Genomic DNA, 27773 nt, shown 5'->3' on the forward strand with positions numbered 1-27773 from the left:
AAATGCAAGATGCTGTTGGATACCCATCTATCTTGCCTCTAAAAACATGTTCTATGAGCCATTCACATAGGTTCCCAAGGGTCAGGTTCTTCTTCCTACCATTATGACCTTGTTCCTCACTATGGTAATTGTGCCACCTTGTTTCTGACAGTTAAGTGTTGCTACCTGGCTTCTCCTCGTTGGGGATCCTATCATCCCCACTGTTACCGAGATCGGTTCTCTGACAACAACCCCCTACAATTAGCCTGAGACTGCAGAGGACATTCTACCACTGGGTTCCTTAAAGACCCTGGTATCCCCATCACCACCAATACATCCCTTATTTCCTTGGTAAACTGAATGTCCTCCATCCCTTATGAAGAACTCAGCCAGTCAATATATTTTTCAGCTTTATGTGGTAGATTCATTGTAACATGCCTTCTTCTCTGAGCCTTGGGATTCCTTCCTCCACAATTTCTTCCACAGGGTTCCATAGAGGTCCTAGGACTTCTGCCTCATTTATTGTAGACCATTGGTTTTACCTGGCTTCCAAAAACAATCCCAACAGCATATTAGAACTGTCCTTCAGACCTTTGCCAGAGTGTTAAACCCTGTATCATGGGTGAATGACCCATATCAACAAATTCTCCCTTGACTGGCTTTTTCTCCCCCTCTCCCTACTTGATCCAACCCTCTAATGGGCTCTTTCTGGAACATGCTAATAAAGTCCCACAAATCTCTATCCTTTTCTCAGTCAGCCTGATCTGAGATTTAGCCATTATTACAGGTCTGGGGCCAACCATTGTCTTGTATGGGGTCTGTCTCATTTGAGGCCTCTTCATAGTTTTCAAGCAAGAGGAGAATTTCTAACTTCCAACAAGAAGTAGGTCTTCCACAGAACCCGAGGTTTCAGGGGAATTGGCAGATTCAACATCTCAGGATCTCATTTGCTTCTTATCAGGGCCTAATTTTTACACAGAACTGTCTAGACTGAGGATGTAGCCCTCTTTTACCAATAAGTATAGGATGACTGAGAGTTGTCTAATTGTTAGCTGTGTCTATCCTTCAACTACAGAAGATGAGAGCCTCAAAAGTTTACAGAAGGCCTTCTCACAATTTGCTTTAAAATGGTAGTTAATAGATCTAAGCAGGTCATTTTCTCTCTTTATTGAATCAACAGCACCTAGCAACAGCCACCCAGTTCTACAGTCCTTATGGATACTATTTTCCCCATAGCTCTCAAATACTTGAGACATTTTACCAATTATTACATCTCTTCCACCTGTACTCCATCCCTGTTCCTCACAGGTAGTCATGGCAATGGCACTGCCACAGTGTATCTGGGATGATCACTATGCCCCCTACCATGAGTGATGAAGCATACATTGATTGCCATCTAGCCAACAAGGAATCCAGCTTCAGAATTCCACCCTTACAACTGCTTCCTAAGACCACTTCTGCTTTCAACTATCTTAGATTGTGTGCCCTAGAAGCAGGCTAAGAAGAGGATTCTTCTTTGGTTATTTATTGAGAGAGGCAGGGCAGGGCAGAGGAAAGAACCAAAAGAGGATATGGTCTTGGCTTCAGTCTGTTCCCATAAGAAGTTCTGGAGCAGAAATGGTACCACAGAGTTGGTCACAGCTTGAGGCAAAAGGTTAACAGTTTTCTACCCTGTGTCAAACAGTCAATGTCTATAGCCCATCACAGGGGGGGAGAGTTGGAGGTGGGTGTGTGGCCTTCCTGGGTGAGATACCTCCTGGTCCTCACTGGTCCAGGACAATTCCGCAGAGAAGGGGACAGCTGTGCATGGTTATCAGCCTACACTATAGCAGCTAGGAAATGGATATATCACAGCATGCAAGAGACACAACAGCATCTACTAAACTACAATTTCTTAAGAAATCCTTAGTGTTCCAAATTACAGTAGCACAGAAGAGCAATTCCATCAAATCAAACCATAAACTTAAAGCCATGCAGTGGTGTATTGGCAGCTCGCTTCTATCAAACCACAAGAGTGGATCATACACAGCTCTTTCCAATTCAGCACTCAGTGATGTCATGTTGATAGCTTGAAATTGTCCATGGTGAGAATTGGACAACCATGGCACCATGGCAACCATGGACACCATGGCAATAGGAAGAAGCTCCACACCAGGTCTATCTATCTATCTATCTATCTAGTGGGGGGAGGATGGTCAAGTTGTGAGATATTTACCAGCACATACAGAAGCAGTGCAAGGTAAGAGTCATTATTCCTGATTTTAAATATGAGGAAAATAAGCTAAGAAAGAGCAATTAAATGACAGTTTTAGAATTAAAACCTATTTCTATCTACTTCATTGTAATGGAAATATTAGGTTTAGTTCCCACACATTTATTGAGTGACTACCATGTGCTGGCATCATTGTCATTAAGATAACATTCTCAGTCCAAGGGAAATCGGACAGAAGTTCAATCTTTGGGAAACCAAGAACGTGGTATCTTGAAAATTTGATTGAGTCACTTCAAGTTATTTTCATATTTTTGAGATTCTAATAATGTTCTAAAGATTTTTCCCTTTCAAATTTATAAAATGAGGATTTAAAAAAATTGAATCCCAATGCCTCCGTTTATGAGATACACACTTTGGAAATATACAAAGCTTAATACAAATGAATGAATTGTTAATAAGAAAATCAATAGTAAAAGTAACAGTCCTGTTTCAATAGATCTCTTAGAGTAAAGATGAGGGTGACTCCAATATATTCTTCAGCTGAGTCAAGACCACTTTATGCTGCGGTGTTTCAAGTGAGTTGGAACAACTTTAGGCTTTTATTTTAACAAGTGATTTTTTTTAATGTGATCAGAATTCTTCTAGCCCTGGACAGACAAGCAGCATTTCTCTCTTCCAACGTTTGGTTCCATAATCTTTTTAGAGGCAGAACTAGAGTAGTTCTGAAGGAAGTGTTTCAGAATTAAGGCAGCTCCAGCTCCTTGTGGTACACCCACCTTTGCATGCACATTCAGGAAAGGTTGATGAGGTCAGTGCTTTTCCCTCTTTGGATGTTTGCTGGTTTGCCAGTTTCAAGATTCTCATATTTCAAATCTTCCCTTCTGTTCCTCCCTTTTTCTCACATCTTTGTCCATAACCTACTCTCTATCTGTCCTGGGAACTCCACTTCATTTTTCATCCCAGCTACACTTGCTTGCTCCTCTCATTACTATTTCTGACAGAATACTACATTATGGTCACACTGTCATTGGTCTTCAGTGCCACAAACATTACGGGCTTTAGAAAGCAAGGATACTCTGATGGAAGGGGAGAAATTAAAAGATGGCTTTCTATTGCCACAGTCAAAGGTACAATCACAGCAACAGGGAAAGTCATAATGCTGGCAAATGTCCCAATCTGAGCACCTTCCTGGTTCTTTGAGAAACCAATTAATTTGTATGTATAAACATTCACACACACATACACGCACACATGCACACACACACACACACACACTCCATAGGATTATATATCATTTTCCTCACTGAACAAAGCAAAGGCAACAGTACTCTTCATAGGACTTTTTCTTTCTGTGCAAAATATTGTAAGGTTGCTATCAGGGAAGGTTGTATATGACAGACAAAGACAAAAAAAAATTTGCTTGTTCCAAGAATTTACTGAACGATTTCATATTGTTGAATTCCACCCATTAACACATGGGTTTTGATCCTAACAATGACTGACAGACATTTGGAAAGCAAAAGTAAAAGTTGACCTGCAGACAGTTCAAATTTGCCATATGCTTGCTGTCACCATTAACAGTTTGTAGACCATCCTAATTTATGCTTCAGCTGACTAACCTGATATATTTTAAAGAGAGTGAATACCTGTTCCTTTTTCAAATAAGGCATTTTATTTTTCCTTATTACTCATAAGTATGACAACCTAATAAATGATTAAGGATAAATTTAAGATAGTTTGAAGGGGGAGGAATGGTTTTTTGCACCCTAGAACCGATCACAAATGTTTCCACCTGAATGGCTGCCTCCCTAAGGAAAGTCTCTAACAATATTCATCAGATACAATTTCAGAAATAAGAAGAACTTCCTTCAGCATGGCCTAACAGAATTTTTAAAGGGGACTTCTTGGCACTTAGAAATCACCACAGTATAAATTGTATGTCTTTAAACAAATGGCCCAGAATACTCGGTCTTTAACCCAATTTTTGCCATTTTGAAAAAGAATTGTATTACTCTCTCGAGTGTTTAAGTAACCAAATATCCCATTAAGTAGCTGCCCTTTCTTTTATCTCTTGAAACTTCATTTCCTAGGCACTATTTACAGATGGAAGAGAAAAGAGGAAGTTAGTGTCAGTTGTTTTAAAATTTGACACCTCAGCGAGAACCTACTCATCCTTTGCTCTCCATGGTCTTAAGGGTAGGTCTTCGACTTTTCCAGTTTTAATCAGATAGCCCAGATGGTCACGCTCATAGTAAAAATGTTATTAAAGCCCTAGTGAAGAAAAATAATTAAGAGATTTACTAATTAATTTTTTAAAATATTCTGGATTCTGAGCAAGGGCTATGGATTGTGTTATACAATCTTTGTCCCTTCTGTTTTTAACATAGTTGTTGGTTATGTGGTAATACTCAATAAATGAATTTTAATTAGTTAGTAAAAAGTTATTTACAAGTCATAATATGTATTCTGCTTCTGAAAGTGCCATACGTGTGTCAAAATATTCTAAAACAAACCAACCGTCCAAAACATTTATAACCATTCATTATTTTACAATAAAATATTTTGCGGCTCCCATTGTAACAAACGTCAATTTTCACTTATCTCTTCTGAGGACACTGAAGGCACGAATCAGGAAAATAAAAAATAACTTCCAGGGAGTCATAGAAATCAAACCTGAAAATAAAATAACAATGGCTTGACGGCAGGCCCGTGCTAGTGGTCATACTGACGGACGCAGCCCTTGGAACTATTACCCAAACGACCCCCCAACTCGCCCCACAGCATCTAACTGGGGTCGCGCTGCGGGCCCTCCGTGTCCTTCCAATGCTCACCCAGAGAGGAGGCCAGGAAGGACGCACCGCCTCGTCCGGAAGCTCCAGCCAGGCTCTCGGTTCCTCTGTGGAAGCGAAAGCCCTGGGCAACTGGCACCCTTCCACCGGGGGCTGCAAACCCCCCTCCGCCACATTGCAAGTTTCCTCAGGCAGCAGATGTCTTGGAGCCGCTGTGCAGGTCTCCAGCTCCACCAAGCCACCTGTACAACAGATTTAATGCACCAGCGATGCTTTTGTGGCCACTTGGGAGAGATATTTTTTTTTTTTTTAATTTAATTTATCTCTAAACCCCTGTATGATCGGTGGGATTAAAATAGGAAGTTCGGCCTCCGATTGCACAACTTGTTATACGGGAGAAACCAAAGCCCTTCCACTTCTCCCCTACCCTCCAAAGTCCCCCAGACGATTCAGGAAAACGCATTCACCTTCCGTAGCATTACAATTACATTTCGTTCCTTAAAAACCGACTGTTTCCAAAAGGCAGTTTTGCTGAACCACGGCGCAGAAAAGTTAAGCGACTAACTGTTAAACTGCTCACCCTTCTGCATTACTCTGACACTACCAAACTTTAAACTGTGGGTGCCATCCTCTTTGAACATTATCTGGAAAACATTCTGACTTTTTTGGCTGCAAAAGTGATACTTACAGTACCATTGTGTCTGTTTAGTTTAAAAATGAGGTTGATAACGATAATGCTTTTCCATAAGATGATCTTCTACTTTTTAATGATACCCGTAGTTTCCCCTACATAAATGACTAAATCCTTACAGAATCTCGGTCTTGATTAGCACTCCTGCTAGTAAAATTTCACATACTAAATCAGCACCAGCTGTAGCAAGAAAGAAAGAAAAAGGCAAGTGTAAATGTTCCATATGCCCCACCAAATTGGCATCTGTGTCAGTAACCCTTTTTTTTTAAACTATTGTATACATACATTCTCTTAAGTGTTTTGTTCACAGAATACTGCTAACAAAATTTCTCTGTTGGCATATCAAGGAAAGAGCCTGTCCTTGATACCATTCAACGGCACAGAATGCAACTTCTCCTTCTCCTCTTGTGGTCACAGGCACACCTGAGGGTTCTACTTATATAATTTGCTTCAAGTTAGTGAACCTTTATTTTGACATGTGTTCTCTGTAATATGACACTGCGTTGCCCTTATTAAGCTGCTTTAGAGTTGGAGTCTCCTTGGTAGCAACACCAAACGGGGTCAGAGACACGAGAGAATTATTTTGGTGAACCTGAAAGGTATCTCAGAAACCAAACAAATAACGTGGGGTGTGGTGGGCGTAGAAAGCAATTCTGATCACTTTTATCTGGCCACCCATGTTTTCTTCAAATTATGAGATGCTTCAACATAGATGACATAGATATAGCAGAAATAGTCCTAGTGACATATCTAAGATACTCTGTTACTACACTTTAGGTGCTTTCTAATAGTTTACCCATCAAGACCTTAGTACTTGTCTGAAACCTGTTAGAGTTCTTTGGGAACATATTCAAACCATCCATATGAATCCAACAATAGCCATCAGAAAGCTATAAACATAGAAGAGCATACTAATTGAGTGGTTTACATACAAGGAGTACTGGTTGGACATGTCCCAGAGAGCTAATTCATCGGAGAAAAAAAAAATGTATTTTCTTCTCTCTTTGGAACATGGTTATGTTGGTGAAGGCCAGCCAACATGGAAAAGAGAACTGAGCACTCTTCTTGGTGACACACATTGATTCTTGCTGGTCCCTTCTCTCACAAATGTGGATCACTTCATGTTGCTCTTGTCTACTTACGTGTCTGTCTCTCTTGATCTGACTCTAAGCTCCTGGAGAGTTGAGATAGTATCTGTCTTGTCCTGTATCTATCTTACTAGAGTATCAGAGTTTAGTACATAGCCAATAAAAGTTTGCCCACCTCAAAATGGTTAAGGAGTACTAACAGTTTTTGTTCAACCTAAATGAATGGGTTGGTAAGTAATTTATCAATTAAGATCAAATAACCCAACTAAATAAAGACAAGGGACAGTGGATGAAGATGTCCTTTACTTTACTGAAGTTTTCCTACTACATAAGTGCCTTTCATCAAGTGTTATCACAGGGCTCTTCAGAATTAGTGAAAGTTTCACTCGATAACCCTTTTATATCTAAGGGTGAAAATCAGAAGATATTTTGGCTACAAGTTTCAAAATCACTTCCGATCTTAAGATCCAGTTTACCTGAGTTCTTAGTGAGTGACTTAGAGAAGGTTATGTGGGAAAATCCACAATTGTAGTATATCTTGCAAAGTGCTTTTCAAAATTCATTCTCTTAAGAACATGTAGCTTCTGTTATAAGACAATGGCTTCTCTCCCCAGCACTATAACTGGTCCGACGAATCTGCTAGCCACCTCTTGGGGAAGCTGTGATAGAAATTCCCATATTGAGAAGTTTGGATGAGATGATCCATTGTTTATACACATGAAATTCAACTGCACCTACCCACCCTAGCGTGATCTTGTAGCTGTTATAATGATTATATGGAACTGATTCTTAAAACATTTGGTCATATTATAGTTGGTGATAGCAGTGGTAAAATTTGTATTTCTACTAACCTAAATGCTCCTGAAAAGTAAGCACAGTTGTTTTTATCTCTATATTCCCAAATATCAGCACAGCGATGCAGAGTATTCATTTTAAAATGACTATTGAGTACATGAATTTTTGTTTTTGGACAACTGATTTCTTACTTGGTTGTCCCCTTATTTTTAGACCTCGGTCTGTAATTGACATGTTTATTTTAATACAGTTGTATGGCTGATAAAGGACACACTGATAGGGGATTTCCCCAAATGACAGACAGGTATAGAAATGAACTTGCAGAATCAATCGGTCAAGAAGTCCTTTCCATGAACACTGTGTGTATGTGGTCTTACTCCACTTCTTTGTGTAGAGTCATCAACCCAAAATAAGGAGGGCACCTAGTGCAAGCCGAGACTGTGTCAGGCTGACAGGCTGTTTACTCTATGTCTGTGTCTGGTTGGTAAGTGTTTTGAACATCAGCTTTGGTTTCTGATCTAAGGCAATTTGTGACTGTATTGAAAAGACACCATATCATTATAATCTTAAAATAATTAGGCAATGTAAGAAAAATGGGGTAGTTTATGCAATGCCTATAAGGAGCTTGTGGGAAATGATCATGGTTAGAAGGCAAAGGTGTGGAGGTGGTGGCATATGGAATTTTCCTTTGCAGCACTGATCTTTATATCCCAAGATGACGTTTGGACTAAAGTGGTCTATGCATACTGGGAACTGATGGGTACCAATTGTCATTGCCTTTTCTAATTCCGTAGTCTTTGCTCACCTAAAGTTACCTCATTCTCTAGAGATGCCTGCCAGGGTGGTTTGTATGGGGTGCTTGCTTCTTAAGAGGCCACAGCCAGGTCACACACTATTTAAAGCCCTCCTTTATTTAAGACAACTTTTCAAGTGTTTCTTCTCCCTTTGCTATCTATGATTGCCCCATTTCAGTTTGCCATAGAACAGCTGTTTCGATATCCAGCATTTATCCATTCTCCACATGCATCCAGCCCAGAGGGATTGTTAAGCAGATCATTGTTTTAATTCTGGCTACATTCCAGGTCCCCATTATTAGTGATCCTGTCTTAACATTTACTGTTCAGTTTGGCTCACAGGTGATGTTGATTAAATTGGATATGCCATCTGGGGTAGGTTTTCGTCTGGTAGGCACATTCAAGGCTGAGCACACCACGGTTTCATTTCGGTGTGAAGCTTTATGCCACATTTGATGGCATTCTGGACATGGATTTGTGCAACCTGGGCTTGACTCCTAGCTTATTCATTTGGTAGTTGTGTGAAATTGGGCAATCTACTTTACTATCCAGGGTTTTGGTTTTCTAATGAATAAAACAGAGAAAATAATCATTAATTCATTTGTTCACTTAGTTCCTTGTTAATTGTTTAACCATTTACTTGGCAGCCACTTTGTGCCGGATACTATGCTAGGGGTAGAGAAATCAGAGATAAATAAAGAATTGAAGCAGAGGAGAGAAGACACATAAACAGAATGATTGCAATACTACATGTACTGTTTACAAAACATTGCTTTACAAATATGAGCAAAGAGCTATGGAGCCTGGAGGACCCCGAGCAAACAAAATATGTCCTCAGGAATTACAAGATTTCTCAAGAAGACATCATCATCATTGAACTACATCCTAAAGACTAGGAGTTCCAAATTTTGCTTTTGTACATCTCATCGATTAAAATGTCAGTGTCAGGATAAACACATAATAATTTTATGTCTGTCTATTGGGGGCAAATATCAACTATGTACAAATTACTAATTTTTTTATTTCATTAGTTAACTTAAATAAGCAAAGCAGACTTGAAAACATGTGCTACACATGACATTGGGTTGTTCTGAAAATCAAAATGACATGATGGGTGAGCAAACACCCTTTAAAGGGCTGGAGAAATTTCTTTTGAACATGTGAGTGATGTTGGCTTGTCCTTCCTACCCCAAGAGGCTATCACCGAAAATGAATGTGAAAAAATGTTGCCAAATGTAAAACATAGATAATAGTAAGAGCAGTAACACAGCTAACACTTAGTTTGTTCTTACAACGTACTAGGCACCATCTGAAGTGTTTTTACGTTGTCTTAGCTCATTTAATCCTCACAACAACCAATAAGGTGGGTTCTAGAGGTAAGCCATATAAACAGGTCAATACTGGACCATTTTGACCTACAAAAATGACAGTTTCATATGGTTCAACTTGTTAATACTTCACTATATTACAGATGAAGCAATGAGGTGCAAATAGGTTAATTTACCCAAGCTCACAGTATTATGAGATCATTATTTTTCTTATTATTTATGGACATTCTGAATTCATTAGGGTTCTAGGATTGCAAGAATAAAAGTCAAAAATGACTAACTTTAACAGAGAAAAATAATTTATTGAAAGGAACTGGAGTCTCTCATAGAGTCAAAGGAAAACTACAGAATATTTCTAGAATCCCACAGTTTCTCATCACCTCAAGGTCTACACCGTCTTTCAAGCCCCCGACGTTCCTCACCTGGAAATTCAAGAACCTCCTAACTAGTCCCCGGGCTTCTGCCCTTCCCCTTCCTCAGGCAACTCCCAACCTAATAAACAAATAGATGATATTGAAATGTAGGTTAAGTAATGTCACTCTTCCGCTTAAATTTCTTCAATGGCTCCATTTCACTCAGGGGCAAAGCCAACATCTTTACTTTGACCATGGAGTCCCCCTTGTGACCTGTCCCTGGCCCCCACACCACTCTGACCTCACCTCTTACCACCTTCACTCCTTCCCTCTGCTCCACACGCATTTCTTGAAGACCCATGGCACAATCCCTCCTCATACCTTTGCATCTTTCAGTCTTTCTCCAGATAGCCATGTGGCTCACTCCCACACCTCCTTCTGGATTTTTCTCACACCTCACCTTCTCAATGAGATCTTCCTTCACCCCCCCATTTAAAATTTCAAATCCCACCCCCAATAAGGAAGCATCTTACCTTCTTGCTTTCCTTAATTTTTTTCTCTGTAGCACTTATCATTGTTTCAATACTTTATGTTTACTGACTTACATTTGATTTAAAAATCAGACTTTCCAGTGCAGACCATTATTGTTTCCATTTTGTTTGTATTGATTATCTTTCTATAGTTCTGGGTAAACTTTAAGACGTATTACACACATATAAGAATACCTATGCATCTCCTAGAAGAGCTTTTGAATTCTTGCATTTAGGATTTTTATTTTATCTTAAAATACAGGAATTATAAGCTTTTAGTGTTTCTTTTATTCCACTCAAAATAAAATGATTATACTACTTTTGCTGATAAGAAGGTAATATGTGTGGGGTGCCTGGATGGCGCAGTTGGTTGAGCCACTGACTCTTGGTTTTGGGTCAGGTTGTGATCTCAAGTGTGTGACATCAAGCTCCACGTCAGGCTCCATGCTCGACACAGAGTCTGCTTGAGTTTCTCTCTCTCTCTCCCTCTTGCCCCTCCTGTTTCATTCTCTCTCTCTCTCTCTCTTTCTCAAAATAAGTAAATAAATCTTTTTAAAAAAAGGTTATATGTGCTAATTAAAAAAAATTGAACAACACATAGATAAATATGTAAAGTTACCTAGATCATGCCTGACCCCTTGTTTCCATCCTATCCCACAGATATACTTTTAACATGTGGGATATGTATTTCCAGTATACTCTTATATCCAGCATATAAAAACACTAGACGGAATAGCATATGCACTACTCTATACACTGCATATTAGATAAATTAACATAATGCACATTATTTTACAACTTGCATTCTTCACTTTACATTTTATCGTGGACAGATTTTCATGTCACGTTGGTCTACTTTATCTTATTCAAAGGCCATACAGTGTTCCATCATGTGAATGAATCACAACTTACTTAACCAATCCTTTAATAACAGATATTGCTGTTAAAAACAAGGCTACAACTGACACGACTGTATGTAAATGTTCATTTTATTTTTAGGGTTAAGTCCAAAAAGTACAATTACTGAGTCGAAGTGTTGATCTACTTTATATTTTGATACATATTACTAGAGTATATAAAGAAAATTTATCACAACATACATTTCCATCAATGATATATGATAATGTTCACTTCTTAACACTTAACCATCATCTAGTAGAAGGCATGGAATCTATTAGTTTGTCTGCAAACTCTAGACTCTGGATACCAGAACTTACACAGTTCCATCTTCACTGGTAATGGGAGACAAGTCAGACAAATTGGAGTTACCGGGGTTTCAACATTTTCATCCAGACTGGATCTTATCTGAGGTAGACAGATGGATGCAGAAATGTAATATTTAGAAACACAGTGTAAGCCAGCAATGGCAAGTACAGGACACATGCACCTCTAGCCCACATGTTCTGGCCTTTGGCAGACAAAGATGATTCCAATGATCTGAGGCTCTACTTCTGAGTCCTTCACAGCCCAGCCACTACAAACTCACTGAGTAGACCCATCAGATATAACATATTTGCCATCCCTGAACTAAACTGTTGGTTTTGCCAGGTGACTGGAATTCAGAAGGTACAGAATTTCTCATCAGATGTATTTTAGGGGACAGGGGAGGTGCAGGTGGCATCTGATCAGTGCTTTTAAAGTTTTTTTTTATTTGACAGAGAGAGACACAGCGAGAGAGGGAACACAAGCAGGGGGAGTGGGAGAGGGAGAAGCAGGCTTCCTGCCGTGCAGGGAGCCCGATGCAGGGCTCGATCCCATGACCCTGGGATCATGACCTGAGCAGAAGGCGGACGCTTAACCGAGAGCCACCCCAGGCGCCCCGGTCAGTGCTTTTAAAACCATTTTTTAAAAGTGCTTCCCAATGATCAATAGTATCAAAGATGTGAACAGGTGGAAGCCTAAAGCCTTATTGTGATTTGTAGGTACACTTAGTGGCAAATTACAATAAATAGTTGATTCAGAAAATTCTGGTCAGAGGGGCGCCTGGGTGGCTCAGTCGTTAAGCATCTGCCTTCGGCTCAGGTCATGATCCCAGGGTCCTGGAATCGAGCCCCCACATCGGGTTCCCTGCTTGGCAGGAAGCCTGCTTCTCCCTCTCCCACTCCCCCTGCTTGTGTTCCCTCTCTCGCTGTGTCTCTCTCTGTCAAATAAATAAAATCTTTAAAAAAATAAAAGAAAAAGAAAATTCTGGTCAGAATCTCGCTGATGATGGAGATAAAAGTTACCAGGATAGCAACTACATTCATTTGTTTTCTTAAAATAATTAGAAATCCTGTATTTTTTGTCTAGTATATTTTCAATGGTATATATGTTTCAGTAGATAAAATATAGTCTGTTGTCCCAGATTTTTTTTAAATGTCCCTTAGTATTATAGGGGTACCTGGGTGGCTCAGTCAGTTAAGTTTCTGCCTTCGGCTCAGGTCATGATCTCGGGATCTATGGAATCAAGCCCCCTTGGATTAAGCCCTGCATCAGGCTCCCTGCTCAGCGGGAAGTCGGCTTCTCCCTCTCCCTCTGCCCCTCCCCCCCCAGCTTGTGCGTACTCTCTCTCTCAAATAAATAAATAAAATCTTTTTAAAAAAATAAAATTTAAAAAAATGGCCTTGGTTATTATATGAGTAAGGACAATTATTGCTAGTTGCTATAACAAACAACGACCAAATCTCAGTGCATTGACACAATAAAATTTATTTCTTGTTCCCAAAAAAGTCAGAGAGTTTTCCTGGGTGCTTCTTTCCAGTGGTGACTATGGGACCTAAGCTCTGTGTATCATGTGACTTCAACATATGACCTCCATTTTTACTTCCAAAGAAGAAGAGAAATCATAAAAGATCAGAGGTGGTTTCCTGGGCAGTTCAGAAGTGTTGTATCTCACTTCCATCCACTTCTGAATGGCCAGGACCTAATCACATGGCCAAACATAAAGGAAGCTGGGAAATAGAGTCTCCCTGCCCAGAAAGAGGACATGGGATTGATGAGCATCCAGGCAGACAGTCTCTGCCACAGGTACACAACCAGGCTCAGGAGTTTTAGTATTCTCTGTAAATCTAGCAGCAATACTCACTTCTTAGAAGACTGCTTTGCTATATTTTACTGGGTTCTTTATGCCATACAGTTCTTCATTCTTGGGCATGAAATTGTATTATGGGTATGATTGAATTCATAGATTCTTAGAGTTGAAGCCTGGAAGTGATCTCAAGAGACTTCTTAGTTGAATTCACCTCCTCATGCAAGTAATATTCTCTCCAAACCCTCTCAACCTTTTTTTAATCACCAAGAGTACCTTTAATTACTGTTCTCCAAAGACCTTATGTTGAGAAATAATTTGTCTACCAAACCACATTTATGGAGCAACCGCATCCATTTTCACCCTGTGTTACTAATCAGAAACGGATAAAACTTCACATCAGAAGTTCTGAACAGAATATGGAGACTAGTCTTACACTGAGTTGACGTTCAAAGCCAGCCAGATACAAAGAAACCTGGACTTCCAGTGAGCCTTTGTGTTATCTCAGTGTTATGGAGGAAACGGCGTCCTTCCCCAAATTCCTATGTGGAAGCTCTAACACCCAATGTGACTATATTTAGAGATAGGATCTTTAAAGAGGTCTTTAAGGTTAAGTGAAGTCCTGAGGGTATGCCCTAATCCAGTAGGACTGGTGTTCTCATAAGAGGAAAAGCACCAGAAATTCTCTCTGCGTTCACACACAAGAAAGTCCATGTGACAACACAGCAAGAAGGTGCTGTCTGCAAGGCAGGAAGAAAGGTTTCACCAGAAACCAACCCTACTGGCACCTTGAGCTTGGCCTTCTAGCCTCCAGCACTGTAAGAAAATAAATTTCTCTTGTTCAAGCCACTCAGTGTGTGGTATTTTGTTATGACAGCCTGAGCAGAGTAATCCACTCAATTAAAAGTAAAAGTTTTGTATATCTTTAAAATATGAAAATAGACCTCCAATGTTTACTCTATCATAGTCAATTGTGATTAGGAATAAAAACTGTATATCATCCTGTGTTGTTGTTTTTAAGATGTTATTTATTTGAGAGAGAGAGAGCACTGAGCAGGGTGAGGGGTCCTCACTGAGTAGGGAGCCCAACGCGGGGATCGATCCTGGGACCCTGGGACCACGACCTGAGCCGAAGGCAGATGCTTAACAACCGAGCCACCCTGGCACCCTGTAGTAGCATCCCGTTGTAAAGAGATTTACTCCTGAAGCGGTAATGTCAGCTTCAATCTCCCTTTTGCTAGCTGTGACTCTGTATATCAAGAGCCACATATCAGAAAGTCCTATAGCTGGCAGAAGAATGAGCTCCACAGACATGTTATCATATAAGATCTGGTATTTGTTTGTTGGCTTGTTCTTTAATATGATGTCCCACCTTTTGGAGATGCAGGTTCTATCTGTAGTATCCTCACAGGCTGTCTTCGTGTATACTCAGAGCACATATGCTAAAGGATGTTGAAAGTGTCAACCCAAATTCTTGGTTTTAGGTTAGTGCAGAGGGTAGGATAAAGGAATCATGACAATTCAATAAAACATTTCAATCTGCCACGGACAGATTGTTTCCCCATCCCTCTTCAAGGCAAGAAGTACGTACAGGTGAAGGAAAAGTTATGAGGCAGAATGCCAGGTCGTGTGTGTGTGTGTGTGTGTGTGTGTTTTAAAGCTCAAAACCATGTTTTGCAGCAGCGAAATGTTCGTAGAGGGCATTTGCCGGCAGTCCTCTCTCCCTCCCGCTCCGCAAGTGACTCTCATTCACGGACCTGGTGCATCTGCTTCTCTGGGGCCAACACAGCCTCAAAGAACGTGAAGACTGCTAGAAAGCAGAATTTAGCATCCCCATTTTAATAATAAATACAAACACACCACTTACCCAGTACGGTTTACGCCTGCCTGCAACAAAAAACAGCTGAACAGATTGTGATGAAATTCAGAGGACTGACAGTCTGACAAAAAAATCCCTTTTTGTCTAAAGTCTGGCTTCCATAGGTTTTTGCCAAATCTAAATATTTGATTTTGCACTGGAAAAGGAGCCAGTCTTATGTACAATTTATAAAATAAATGTGTAGATACATGTTTAAAAATCTCCAAATTTTGTCAACACATACTGTCCCAACTTCAAAGACTTTTCTCCCCCATTTTTTTTTCCCTATGACTTGGGTGTATTTTTCCTCGGGCCTTTTAAGGCTTTAACTATATTTATCTAATAAGAACTCTTTTGTGAAACCAGTGTTTCAATAGTGATTTAACAGCAGTTTCAGTGTCAAATTGCCCTTTCCCCAGCAGGGAGTTTTAAGCTTTGCTGTATTATACTTCCAAGACACTCAGGAGCTGGAGTTAGGAGATATAATATTTTCTTTGAAGTTTGCCTTTCATTACACACTGGGATGCAAACAAGCTTCAGTTACTCAGCAGTCAAACAATTCCACCACACAGCGACCAGGGCCTAAATATTGTACCAAATTTTCTAATTATGTCTCCTTTGTGCTACATGAGGTTAGGTTAAAAACAGACCAGAATCAACATAAAACTCCTTGTCTAAACAGGACATGTAGACTTTGAGACATTCTGTTTATCGCTTCAAAATTCCTTTGGCAAGTCGTAATTGCAATAAAAATAACTTAATGAAAAACTTAAAGGTAGTTCTGATCAATTAACATATGCTAAAGGTCCTCATTACACCAAAGATTTATATGACTGGATTATATATGCATGGGAAGTTCCAGGTTAAGGCAGATATATTTTATCCCCATGCATGTGATGGTATTGCTTTTATGGTCTTATGAATTGTAGCAGTTCAGCGGCCTTGATGCTACTATTCCTATAAGGGATTTCTTCATCATTTTAGATCCTAAAAATGAGAGCTTCTCCTTTTATAAGATTTCTAAAGTTTATGCCTGATCCCTTTCTTTCTTATTAATAGTACAGAGAGAGAAACAACAGCAACAATAAACTGCCGAGGAGGCATCTCACCCACAAGAGAGAAGTAAAGTGTTGAAAAGCATTCAATGACTCAATAACAAGTATCACTAACTAGTCCCCCCAGGAAATGCAGGCGAATCGGAAGGGCCTGAAGAGTCAGGCATGCCCGCCAAGGCATCCTGCAGTTCTGAAGAGCTGAGGAGCTGAGGGAAATATTTTTGGTTTTATTACCCAAATGTAACCATTTCAATTAGTGTCCTAAAATTTAAATAAGAATTTCGATGTATTTTAAAAGTTACGAATTTACAGCAACATCTAGGGGATCTGTATTGTAGAAAAGGAAAGACTAAGGGATTTCAGGAAGTTGTCTGGGATCTTCTAGTGGGATCACTAGTCGGGTGCAGTAGAGAAGGGAGAGAAATTTCAACTCATGAGAAGATGACACTAGCAGGAGGTCCTCGACAGCAACCGTGGGCTGGAAATTTCTAATAGATCCTGGAAAAGAGGGCGAGGAAGGGTGTACACTAACAAAGTAACCGGCAGTCATCTTGGGACCTAAAACTCTGAGTAATTTTTTTTTTCCTTCTGCATACTTGTATTATTCTAACGTTATAAAAATGAGCAGGTATGAACGATGTCATCGAAAAAAAGTGTACCAAAAGCAACCAAGATGTCCTCCAATAAGTGAACGGATAAATTATGGTATACCCAGACGATGGAATATTATTCAGCACTAAAAACAAGCGACTGGTCAAGCCATGAAAAGACCTGAAGGAAATTTCAGTGCATATTACTAAGACAGTAAAAAATCAGTAGTTACCAGGGATTAAGACAGAGGGGGGATGAAAAGCAGAGCACAGAGGATTTTTAGAGCAATGAAACTATATGATACCACATAGGTATGATACTATACGATACTACAATCATGGATACATGCCATCATACATTTGTCCAAACTCACTGAATGTTCAATGCCAAGAGTGAACCCTAAGGTAAACTACGGGCTTAAGGAGATTATGATGTGTTGGTGTAGGTTCATCAGTCGTAACAAATGTACTACTCTGGTGTAGATCTGGGATGTTGATCACGGGGGAGTCTGTCCATGTTTGGGGGGGAGGGGTAATGGGAACTCCCTGTACTTTCAATTTTGCTAAAAACCTAAAACTACTCTAAAAAAATTAAAGTCTTTAAATATGAAAAAAGCAATTAAAAGTCAGAATAAAAATGGCAAAATATCATGTGCTTTAGAGAAATTAGTATTGTCATGTCCTGTCTCTTGTATTCAGTAACTAGATATACACCAAGTTGTTATCCTCTGTAACCCCGTAAAAAAGAAAAGGTCAACTAAATGTGGTTAGATAACTCAAGAGGGTGAAAAAGGCAAATGCTCAAAGTAGTCAACCACATGGCCCCTCGGTGTAGTTTCAGAAAAGTTATGATTATAAAAATAAGTCTCATTTAAGCCATATTTGGAAGAATTACAAAATGCACCCCAAACACCCTCCAGATTAAGTTTCACAAATGAAGTCATTGACCTGCATGGAGTTGAACACCAAACAAGGTGACTCTTCTTCTAAAGTAATGAATATTCTTCAAACGGCCAGGGAGCATGGGCTGTGGTTCGATGCCGATAACATTGAAAATTTAGGAGAACAGAAAGCCCATCATTTTTCATTTGTATGCAAATTTGCCTGTTCCAGAAATTAACCCTTGGACCCCACGTCAGTTTTCATCTCCCAGAATTTTCTTTGCCAAGCACCACACGGTTGTAGTCTTGTCGCTATCCTGAGGTCACCGGCTTCACCAGTTTAAAAACAACCACCATCCCAAAGTCACAAGGGTGCTTTGTTTACCCTCATTACTGGTGGATAAGGAGCAACAGAAGGAAAGGCCTGTTGTAAAAATGCACATCTCTAATGGCCAGCCCCCGTTGCCTGCAGCATTGCAATGCAAACTGAATACCCCTCAGGCCAAATACCTCGGGTTGACCACGCTCCCAGTCTGAAGGTGAACCCAGGACAATAGACCAATCCTATTACCCTCCTTTTCAGCCGCATCGTCAACTGTTAAAAAGTTCCTTTGTTATTTCCCACCTTAGACAAATGTCACCATCTACATGTGAAGGGGAGAGAGGTGATTGAGGTTTTTAATTGATGTGGATTTAATTATGCTAATTTAGACAGCTGTAAAGCATTTCAATATAGCTGCATAATAGGAGGAACAAATACAGGTGCCCTTCCCTGTAGGAGCTTAATTTTAACCTAGGTAGCTTTAAAAGAGAAAGGGAGTTCAAAAGCGCCGGCAATTTAAGATTTGTACAGGGAGGTCCGGCCTTCTCTGAAATACTTAGCAGGCTCTACAAGCACCTAAGAGAGAACCTAAAGAAACATTCATTCTCTCTCGATTGAAAACTCCAAACTTGTCTCTAATTAGAATAGACCATTTTAAATGATGGGTTTATCGAGAGATGATTTGAGATAACACGAAACTAGAATTTGGGGATTAGAAATGACCTTTATTTCCATCTCTGGAAATAATCACGCAATTAAAATGTGATGAAAATTAGCATGAATTTTTTAGATTTTCTTCCTTCCTTCCTTCTTTTCTTTCTTCTTTCTTTCTTTTTCTTTTTTCTTTCTTTCTTTCTTTCTTTCTTTCTTTCTTTCTTTCTTCCTTCCTTCCTTCCTTCCTTCCTTCCTTCCTTCCTTCCTTCCTTCCTTCCTTCCTTCCTTCCTTCCTTCCTTCCTTCCTTCTTTCTTTCTTTCTTTCTTCTTTCTTTCTTCCTTTCTTTCTTCCTTTCTTTCTTTCTTTCTTTCTTTCTTTCTTTCTTCCTTTCTTTCTTCCTTTCTTTCTTTCTTTCTTTCTTTATTTCTTTCTTTCTTTCTTTCTTTCTTTCTTTCTTTCTTTCTTTCTTTTCTTTCTTTCTTTCTTTGGAAGGGACTTGTGATTTTTTGAACTTTAATGACAAGGTAAGTCGACTGCCACCATATAGCTAACATGACTTCCATGCCACTACTAGAAAACATGGAGGCGTGATATATAGCATCATCAGTGGGAATAGAGGATTCTTTTAGTCTTGAAATTGTTTTATAATACTGCATTCGGGTTTTGGAGGGAGGAGGGGTTGGTGAGTAAGGCGGCAAATCCTATTTAAGTTGTATCGCGTCTTAAACAAGAATGACATGGGATCCTATGCACCGTACAGATGCCTAAGAAACCCTAGCTGGTGAATTCCCTGCTCCCGAAGGAGGCTTGATTTTAAAGGGCAATATTGGACAGGCCAGTATATAGTAGTGTGAATGGAGAGGAAGAAGTTGAAGATCTTTACGACTTTTTTTGCAGCTTGCTGAAGTAGGGAGGTCTGAAAATGCTTCAGCTCTTCTGTTCCCATTCACCTCTGGGTCACATTTTCTTCAGGCTCAAGCTGTGCCTGCAGACACCGAGGGGCTCCTCCTAGGAGGCCTGTTACATTTCTAGGGGACAAAGAGCTTATAAATGAATCATCTTCCTTTCTCCCGGCCATTTCCTTCTCAACCTTGTCAGGCTTCTCTTCTGTGCATTTTCCTTTGTCCTCTACTAATCAGAGACGTAGTTAACTAGCAAAGAAAAGAGGCAGGGGCGTCTGTCCTGAGTGACCTTTCCAAACCTGCCCCAGTTTTTGGTGAAAACGCACGGATTTGGGCTTGAATTTTGACTCTGGGTTTTTAGTCATCCTTCAGATCTTGGATGAGTTATTCAACGTCACTGACTTAATAGATTTACCAAATGAAATAACAAGACCATTCATAGTTAAACACATTTGGTGGTGCTACATGAGCTATAAAAAGTGCCTAATATACTGTCCAGCACCCAAGAGCCATAAACCACGTTTGTTCTTCTCCTCTTCTTCTCACCTCCCCTGCTTCCACTTTCTCCACCCCAGCCCCCCCACCTTCTTGTTCTTGTCATTTATTCATTTCCATCTTATTTTCTCCACTCCTGCAAATTTACCCTTTAATCTTTTTTTTATTTCCTTCCCTTCTTCTGCCAATTTATTACATACTTCTTTCTCTTTTTTGTCATTTCTCCAAATTCTTTCAGTATCTTCCTCTCATTTTTCCCCCTTTGGGAGTTACAACAAGAGTGGAGAAGAAAGTTGTTAAAATGGGGATCTCAAAAGAATGGAGAAAAATAAATAATATTTAAGAACTCTGTGGATGAAATTCTGATGTTACTTTGCCTAAAGGAATTCAAAATAGTGTGTGACTGGTCTAATCTATACAAAGTATTTGTTCTACCTCTATGCCATCAGCATAATCTAAAATATGGAAACCAGTTATGTAAAAACAGTATGAAAACATTGCAACACAGATTAGTTGAGGATTTGATTGGAGCAGCCGTATGATTCTGTTCTTAAAATGGTGTAGAAAATGGCAAGAATAAGAATGGTAGTAGTCTTTTAACAGGATTTTGATAAAATGCACTAATAATAAATAATAATAATAATAATAACAAGGGGATTTTTGTTCTCTAGCAACATGGCCAGCTGAAGTAACACAAACAAGTCTCTCTCTGCTAACCTGTGGGCATGCTGGATACAGTATAACAAAAAATAGAATACATCGTTAAGTTTGAAAGAAAAATACAATTGCTTCAGAAATATAGAAGAAATTTGTGGTCAGAGTGGCAGGCACAGGGCTGAAACCACAGAAACTGTGGAAGATAGTGGTTTAGGTAAAGCAATAAGGGAATATGCTGCTGCCTGCGGCAAAGGAAGAAATAAGTTCTCAGCAAAAATTAGATCCCCCAAAGATGAGTCTATGCAGCCATACTGAGTAATTTGAAAATCTCAAATAAAGAACTATACTGTAAAAAAAGAAGAAGAAGAAGAAGAAGAAGAAGAAGAAGAGAAAGAAGAAGAAAGAAAGAAAAGAAAAGAAAGAAAGAAAAGAAAAGAAAAGAAAAGAAAAGAAAGAAAAGAAAGAAAAGAAAGTGAACCTGACAAAAGCAAATCCCAAACCTAGGTATAAGGGACACCGACCCAGCCTGGTTGGGGGGAGTGGGGAGGCTCAAGAATCTTAAAGTGAAGAAAAGCCCAGTACCAAAATGACAAGCCACACAAGGAAACAAGTTTCTGTAGGAGAATCAGGAGACACAACAGAAAAATTAGTACCCTGATACTTTAATGTAATAAAATAATCTGCAAGAATCTATAAAATAGTATGTTTAGAATGATAAAATACATTAAAGAAGGAATAGCTATAAAAATGAAAGAACAAAACATAATTTTTTTAAAAAGGAAAGGCACATTTGAAAACTAGCCAAAGAAAATGTCAAGAGATTGAGAAATATTAAATGAAAAATCCTCAATGGAGGAGCTACTCAGTAGCTAAAAGAACTATTGCCTTAACTAGAAGACATGTCTAGGGAAATTATCTCCAATTAGTACAGAAGAAAAGAGAACAAATGCAATTTTCCTTAATGCTATGAGACATGAAGGAAAGAATGACATGGTCAAACATATATCTAATAAGAATATTAGAGGGATGAAATAAATAAAAATAAACACATATCTAGGTACAACATAGTAGAATAAATAATGCTAAACTTAAAAATGCATATATATTAAAAGCAATGAGAAAGAAAACTCAGATTACCTAGAGAACAACAATTAGGCTGAAGCAGACTTTTCATCAATAAAATAGAACAGCAGAAAATGGAATAATATACTCAAACGTGTGATGGGGAAAACAACTGTCAATTTAAAAATTTTATACTCAAATCAACTATAATTAAAGATGAAGAATATGATAAAGAGATTTTGAATAAAAATTGATAGAGTTGACCATTCTCAGATCCTTACTGAAAAAAACCACTAAAGGATGTACTTCAGAAAGAAGAACATTGAACCAGAACAAAGGAGAGATAAAAATCACAGTAACCTAGGCGCCTGGGTGGCTCAGTTGGTTAAGCAACTGCCTTCAGCTCAGGTCATGATCCTGGAGTCCCAGGATCGAGTCCCGCATCGGGCTCCCTGCTCAGCGGGGAGTCTGCTTCTCCTTCTGACCCTCCCCCCCTCATGTGCTCTCTCTCTCTCTCTCTCATATAAATAAAATCTTTAAGAAAAAAAATCACAGTAATCAAATTATTTAGTAAACATGTGGCTAAATCTAAATAAAAATCGCAGTGAAAACATAATGATTTAGTTTAGGAGACAAAACAAAGAGGAAATGAAATAATATATTGATGATGGAAGAGTGTACTGGTTGGAATTAAAAGAAATATGTCAATTGTGCTTGTTTAAAAAAACCGTCAAAGAACAGAAATAGAAAATATGACTCCCATTTAATAACAAAAAAGGGAAAATCCAACTAATCTAAATAGGAATAGAAAAATTACAAAGTGAAACATGGTAAATAGAAATCATAGACGCATTTTAAAATCATAAAAATCCAAATATTTCATGAATCACAGTAAAGGTGTATGGAATTGGGACTAACACTTCTTGAAACTTCATTAGCCTACGTCGTGTTTCTATAACTTGTTGTAAGGAAGTCTCAGAAATAATAATTTGGGGAATTCCTCTTGGAGAAGATAGGATTCTCAGTGTGGAGAACAACTGAAATGAAGAGATAGAATTCAGGGCAGCCACAATCACTGATTTCCCTTAGGACAAATTATGCAACAACAAAAAGCAGACAAATGAAAAACAGTGGTATGGTACACAGGAAATTCATTGAACCAAATAAAAAATGTGTGATTTTGTTCTAGATCTGCCACTAATTTTGTGATCTTAGATAGTTGATTTATCTATCCCTTGTAGGTCTCTATTTCATCATGGATAAAATGAGGGACTTAGAATGTTTGTTAAGTTTTCTTTCATCAAATAAAAAGACCACGATACTTTGAGGTAATAAGAGAAGTGAGGGCAAGAGATAGTGTAGGGTGTCCCTCCTCACACCCTCCCCCTCCCCCTACTTACACAACTGGGCTTCATTAATTTTAGTATGCTTACTAATCAGAAAAAGGTTTGTTTTCAAAGGAGTCTATGGCAAGTACCATCAACTGACTCTCCAATAGCCATCCCTTTCATTCCTCTTTCAAAAAAGAATACCACTTTTGGTCAGATTGGCAATATGCCCATTTCAATACTTTTCTGATACCCCTTGCTAAAAACCAAATTCAACTGAGTAAAATTCAACTTTTTTTTGGCTTTAGGCCATGGTTTGTGAATCAGGCAACATCCCATCTAGTAAACAGAAAGAAACTCTGATGAGCTATACAAAATGGAATACTCTTATGGGCAGAAGGAGGCACAATAAAAAAAGTTATTAGCAGGGCACCTAGGTGGCTCAGTCGGTGAAGTGTCTGCCTTCAGCTCAAGCCATGATCCCAGGGTCCTGGGATCTAGTCCCACATCAGGCTCCCTGCTCTGTAGGGAGTCTTCTTCTCCTTCTGCCCCCTCCTCCTACTGGTTCTCTCAATCTCTCTCTCTCTTAAGTAAATAAATAAAATCTTTAAAAAAAAGTTATTAGCAAAGAGTAGATTATTTCAGACAAGTCTGCCTTTCCATGGTGGGTGGAAGGAGTCTATCATGCAGATTACCTCACTGGTGCTGACCACGTAATTTCAGATTGACTGGTTAAAAGCCCACATTCCGGGGAGAGGCGAAAACTGCAATTGGTTAGATATTAAGTCTTGGTTTGCTATGTGGGGCTTAGCACAAGAGACTATTTTGGGCCTATTGTCTCTTTTTTAACACCTTGGTGCTAGGAAAGGCCATGTGACACACATCTACCCAAGGAGACTAAGTTGGAAGGCCAATATGGATTTCTGGGAAAGCTTTGGTTTTCTTGATGTGTAGACATGTAGCAGCCATCTTGAAACCATAAGACAACATAGCTGAGGAAAGAAGCAAGCGAAGTGTATTGAAATCTGTCCTGATGTTGTTGAAGGATTGATCCAAGGCCAGCAGCTACCTTCCTCCAGACATTTTGTTAAGGAAGATAATGAAACCTCTCTTGTTTAAGCCAAGTTTTCAGCTTTCTGTAACTTCCAGCTGAACACATTGTTAACTGATAATCATCTATTACAGTTTGATAGTGTGTGTACAGAGCCATTAGTGATGAGTCCTAAAACTAGACAAATTAAAATACAAGTTCAGAAAAGCAAAGTCAAATGTTGAATCCCATCTGTACTTTGCACAATGGAAGATATTTTAAATTTGTTACTGAAAATTAAAACAAACAAACAAATAGATTAAGTATATTCACTTATATTTGTAGAGACTGATTATACAAACCTGTAACTAAGCCTTTAGTACATGAATACTCTTCCAGGTTACCTGCCCAGTTTGAAGCAGATGTTATAATATGGTAAAACATCTGATGCTTAAATCTTCGAAAATCTGAGAAACACGTTAGTAAATGGGCAGGGCAAATAAAAAGTGTTGAATATGTGATTTCCTCTGATTTTATGCAGTTTGACTTTAGCTTGCTGCTTTCTGCTGGTGGGTCAATAGCACCTCTGGAATTAAGGCATTAAGAACCCATGTCGCTGAGATGCAGTCTGCTGTTGAACAGTCTATTTTGTTTCCTATATAATATAATATAATAGGTTTACATAACATCCATAATCAATAAACATACATTACTAGGGTTTGAAACATTTAGTTGGAATGCCTTAAAAATAAAGGTTCAATTAGTGTTCTCACCTAGGCTCATTGAGGACAGACATTTCCCTATGTTTCCTATTTTTCTTGGACTGATCAGTATTTATTCAAAGATGCATTTGAGGTGCTGCTTTCACACTTTATTTAAAACCTTTAACATGAATCAGACATTTACTGGTACACAGCTTGTATATATTTTAAAATGTAGTTTGTTGGACTAAAACAGAGGTAGAGAAAAGGCACATCTCATTTTAAGCTATTGTGTATCAAGAGGGAAATTTTTATTAATAGTAACATAACACCGAGGGGCGGTTTAAAAATGGACTTCTTTTTATGCAGAATTTGAATTGGGGCAGGTGTTGGGCCAGGAGGCCAGGTGCTTTTCTATTTATTTTTTTAAAAAGTCAGAAACCTGTTAGTTTTTAGGGTAAAGAATCAGAGAGTCACATGGTAGAAAGGAAGAGAGCATGAACTATGGGTTCAGACAGATCTGGCTTCAAATTCATTCAAATTACTTTATTCAGTATATAGTCATTGAGTCCTTACCACATGGTAAGTACTTCACTAGGGCCCAGAGATTAAATAGGGAACAAAATAGCTACAGTTCTTTTTCTCATGCAACTGACAATCCGGGAGAGAAAACTCACTTAAAGAAAGGCTTGCACACAATGCCTAATTCCGTGTACTATGAAAAAAAAAATTCTGGGAGCTTGAAGAGGTCCTGATTCAGACTCGGGGGGAGACAGAAGTGAGTCCCTAAAGACATCATTCAAGCTGCAATTTTAAAGATAGTCTTTGCCTATCTTTAAAATTGCCCCCCTGAAGCAGGGGCAAGTGTCCACACCAAGGGTACAGTGTGCTTAGCAATCCTGGGGTGAAGGCAAGGCCAGTCCATTCAAGCAAGTAATGAGTGACTCTGTCTGGGTATCCTTGGTCAAGAAGAGAATCATCTCTTGCTTTCTGGGTAACCATTGGCAAGTTAATTGACCTCCTTACATCTCAGGGTCCGACCTCAGGATATTGTGATAATTAAATGCAATAAATTATATTGTGATAATTAAATATAGTGAAATTAAATGATAATTAAGTGACGATTTCCTGTACATAAAAGGGCCTGACATCTAATAGATGATGAATAAAACCAAGTTTCCCTTCCCCTCCTCAAGCTGAAATTATACTAAGTCATTCTACTGCAGTAGCTTCAGATATAATGAAACTTTTCATATGATTGACTGTCTGATATTCCATGTGCCAATTCAAAGCCATCTCATGTTTATTTATTTAAGGTATTCTTAGTCTTGTCACTCATTCCTCAGATCAACTAGTTAGTTTCCATTCTTATGGGCTCTGATTAGATTGAACACAATGCCTTTTCTAAATCAGAGCTCACTGTCATCATGAACCTACTCCCCTGGTGTATTAGGGTTCTCCAGAGAAACAGACCAAGGGGATGTGAATATACGTAGAGAGAGCGAGAAGGATTTATTTTAAGGAATTGGCTCAGTAGACTGTGGGGGCTAGCAAGTTTGCAATCGACAGAGCCGGCAGCAGGCTGGAGACCCAGGAAAGAGTTGATGCTGCATCTTGAGTATGAAGGCAGTCTGGAGGACAAATTCCTTCCTTGGAGGGGGACCTCAATCTTTTCTCTTAAGGCTTTCTTTCAACTGATTGGAGGAGGGCTACCCGCATTATGGACAGTAATCTGCTTTTCTCAAAGTCTATGATTTAAATGTTGATCACATCTAAACAATATCTTCATAGCAGCATAGAAACTGGTGTTTGACAAAAATACTGGGGTCCATAACCTAGCCAAGTTGACACATAAAATTACCATCACACCTGGCCAGGCCCATTCAACGTGAGATGAGTGATTTACCCAAAGGCTGCTGTCTCCCCTCAGGGACTGGGTCTCTGGACTGGCCTGAGGAGACAGAGCGCCTCCCCCTGGTAGGGATGCATGCCAGCTGACGTCTGAGCCAGTCTCAGAGGCATGTGGATTCAAGACATCAGGGAAGGCCACAGCAAGAGAGAGGTTCAGAGACAGAAAGACATTCACACAGGAAGCAGGAAGGGAGCAGAGACCATGTGGCAAGGGAAGGCGTGATTGCTTAGAAGTCAGCGGGGAGAAAGGAGGCTAGAGAGTACAAGTGCCAAGCAGAAGGAGAAGTACCATCAGGGACAGAAAGGGGCACGAAGATGGCAACACTCAGCAATAGGGCGCCGCAAACACTGTTGTTGAGGAGTCAGAACGATAACTGGATCTCCAGAGGCACACTCTTAGCCAAGCAATATTTCAGTTTCCACCTGAGTCCTAAAAGTGCAGCTGCGGTTATGCCTGAACATTGCTCCAGAACCCCCAGCCCTATGACTGTAAGATTACCGTTCTTCCATATTGTGGTACATTGTCTTCGTCTGTTTGGAGGGCTACAGCAAAAAACCACAGACAGGGTAACTTCTAAACAGCAGATACTGATTTCTTTCAGTTCGGGAGGCTGAGGTCCAGGATCCAGGTGCCAGAATGGATTGTGGCGAAGGCCTGTTTTCTGGTTCATAGAAAGCTGCCCTCTCCTTGTGTCCTCACATGGCAGAAGGGGTGAGGGGGCTCTATGGGGTCTATTTCATGAGGGCGCTAATCCTATTC

General features: G+C 39.4%; 1 protein-coding gene across 2 annotated transcripts in view; it reads right to left on the reverse strand.

Annotated features, from left to right (window-relative positions):
• Window positions 1-27773, reverse strand: part of GTDC1 (glycosyltransferase like domain containing 1) — a 478402-nt gene that overhangs the window by 30416 nt on the left and 420213 nt on the right. Inside the window, exon 13 of one of the 2 annotated variants that reach the window (XM_027591201.1) lies at window positions 11830-11864. The exons of the other annotated variant lie outside the window; for it this stretch is intronic. Within the exon in view, the coding sequence (XP_027447002.1) occupies window positions 11845-11864 (20 nt within the window). The 3' untranslated portion in view covers window positions 11830-11844. Of the gene's footprint in view, window positions 1-11829; window positions 11865-27773 lie in introns of those variants that run through there. 2 annotated transcript variants of the gene reach the window in all.

This window comes from Zalophus californianus, chromosome 3, assembly GCF_009762305.2.
Source record: "Zalophus californianus isolate mZalCal1 chromosome 3, mZalCal1.pri.v2, whole genome shotgun sequence".
NCBI classification, from domain to species: Eukaryota; Metazoa; Chordata; class Mammalia; order Carnivora; family Otariidae; genus Zalophus; species Zalophus californianus.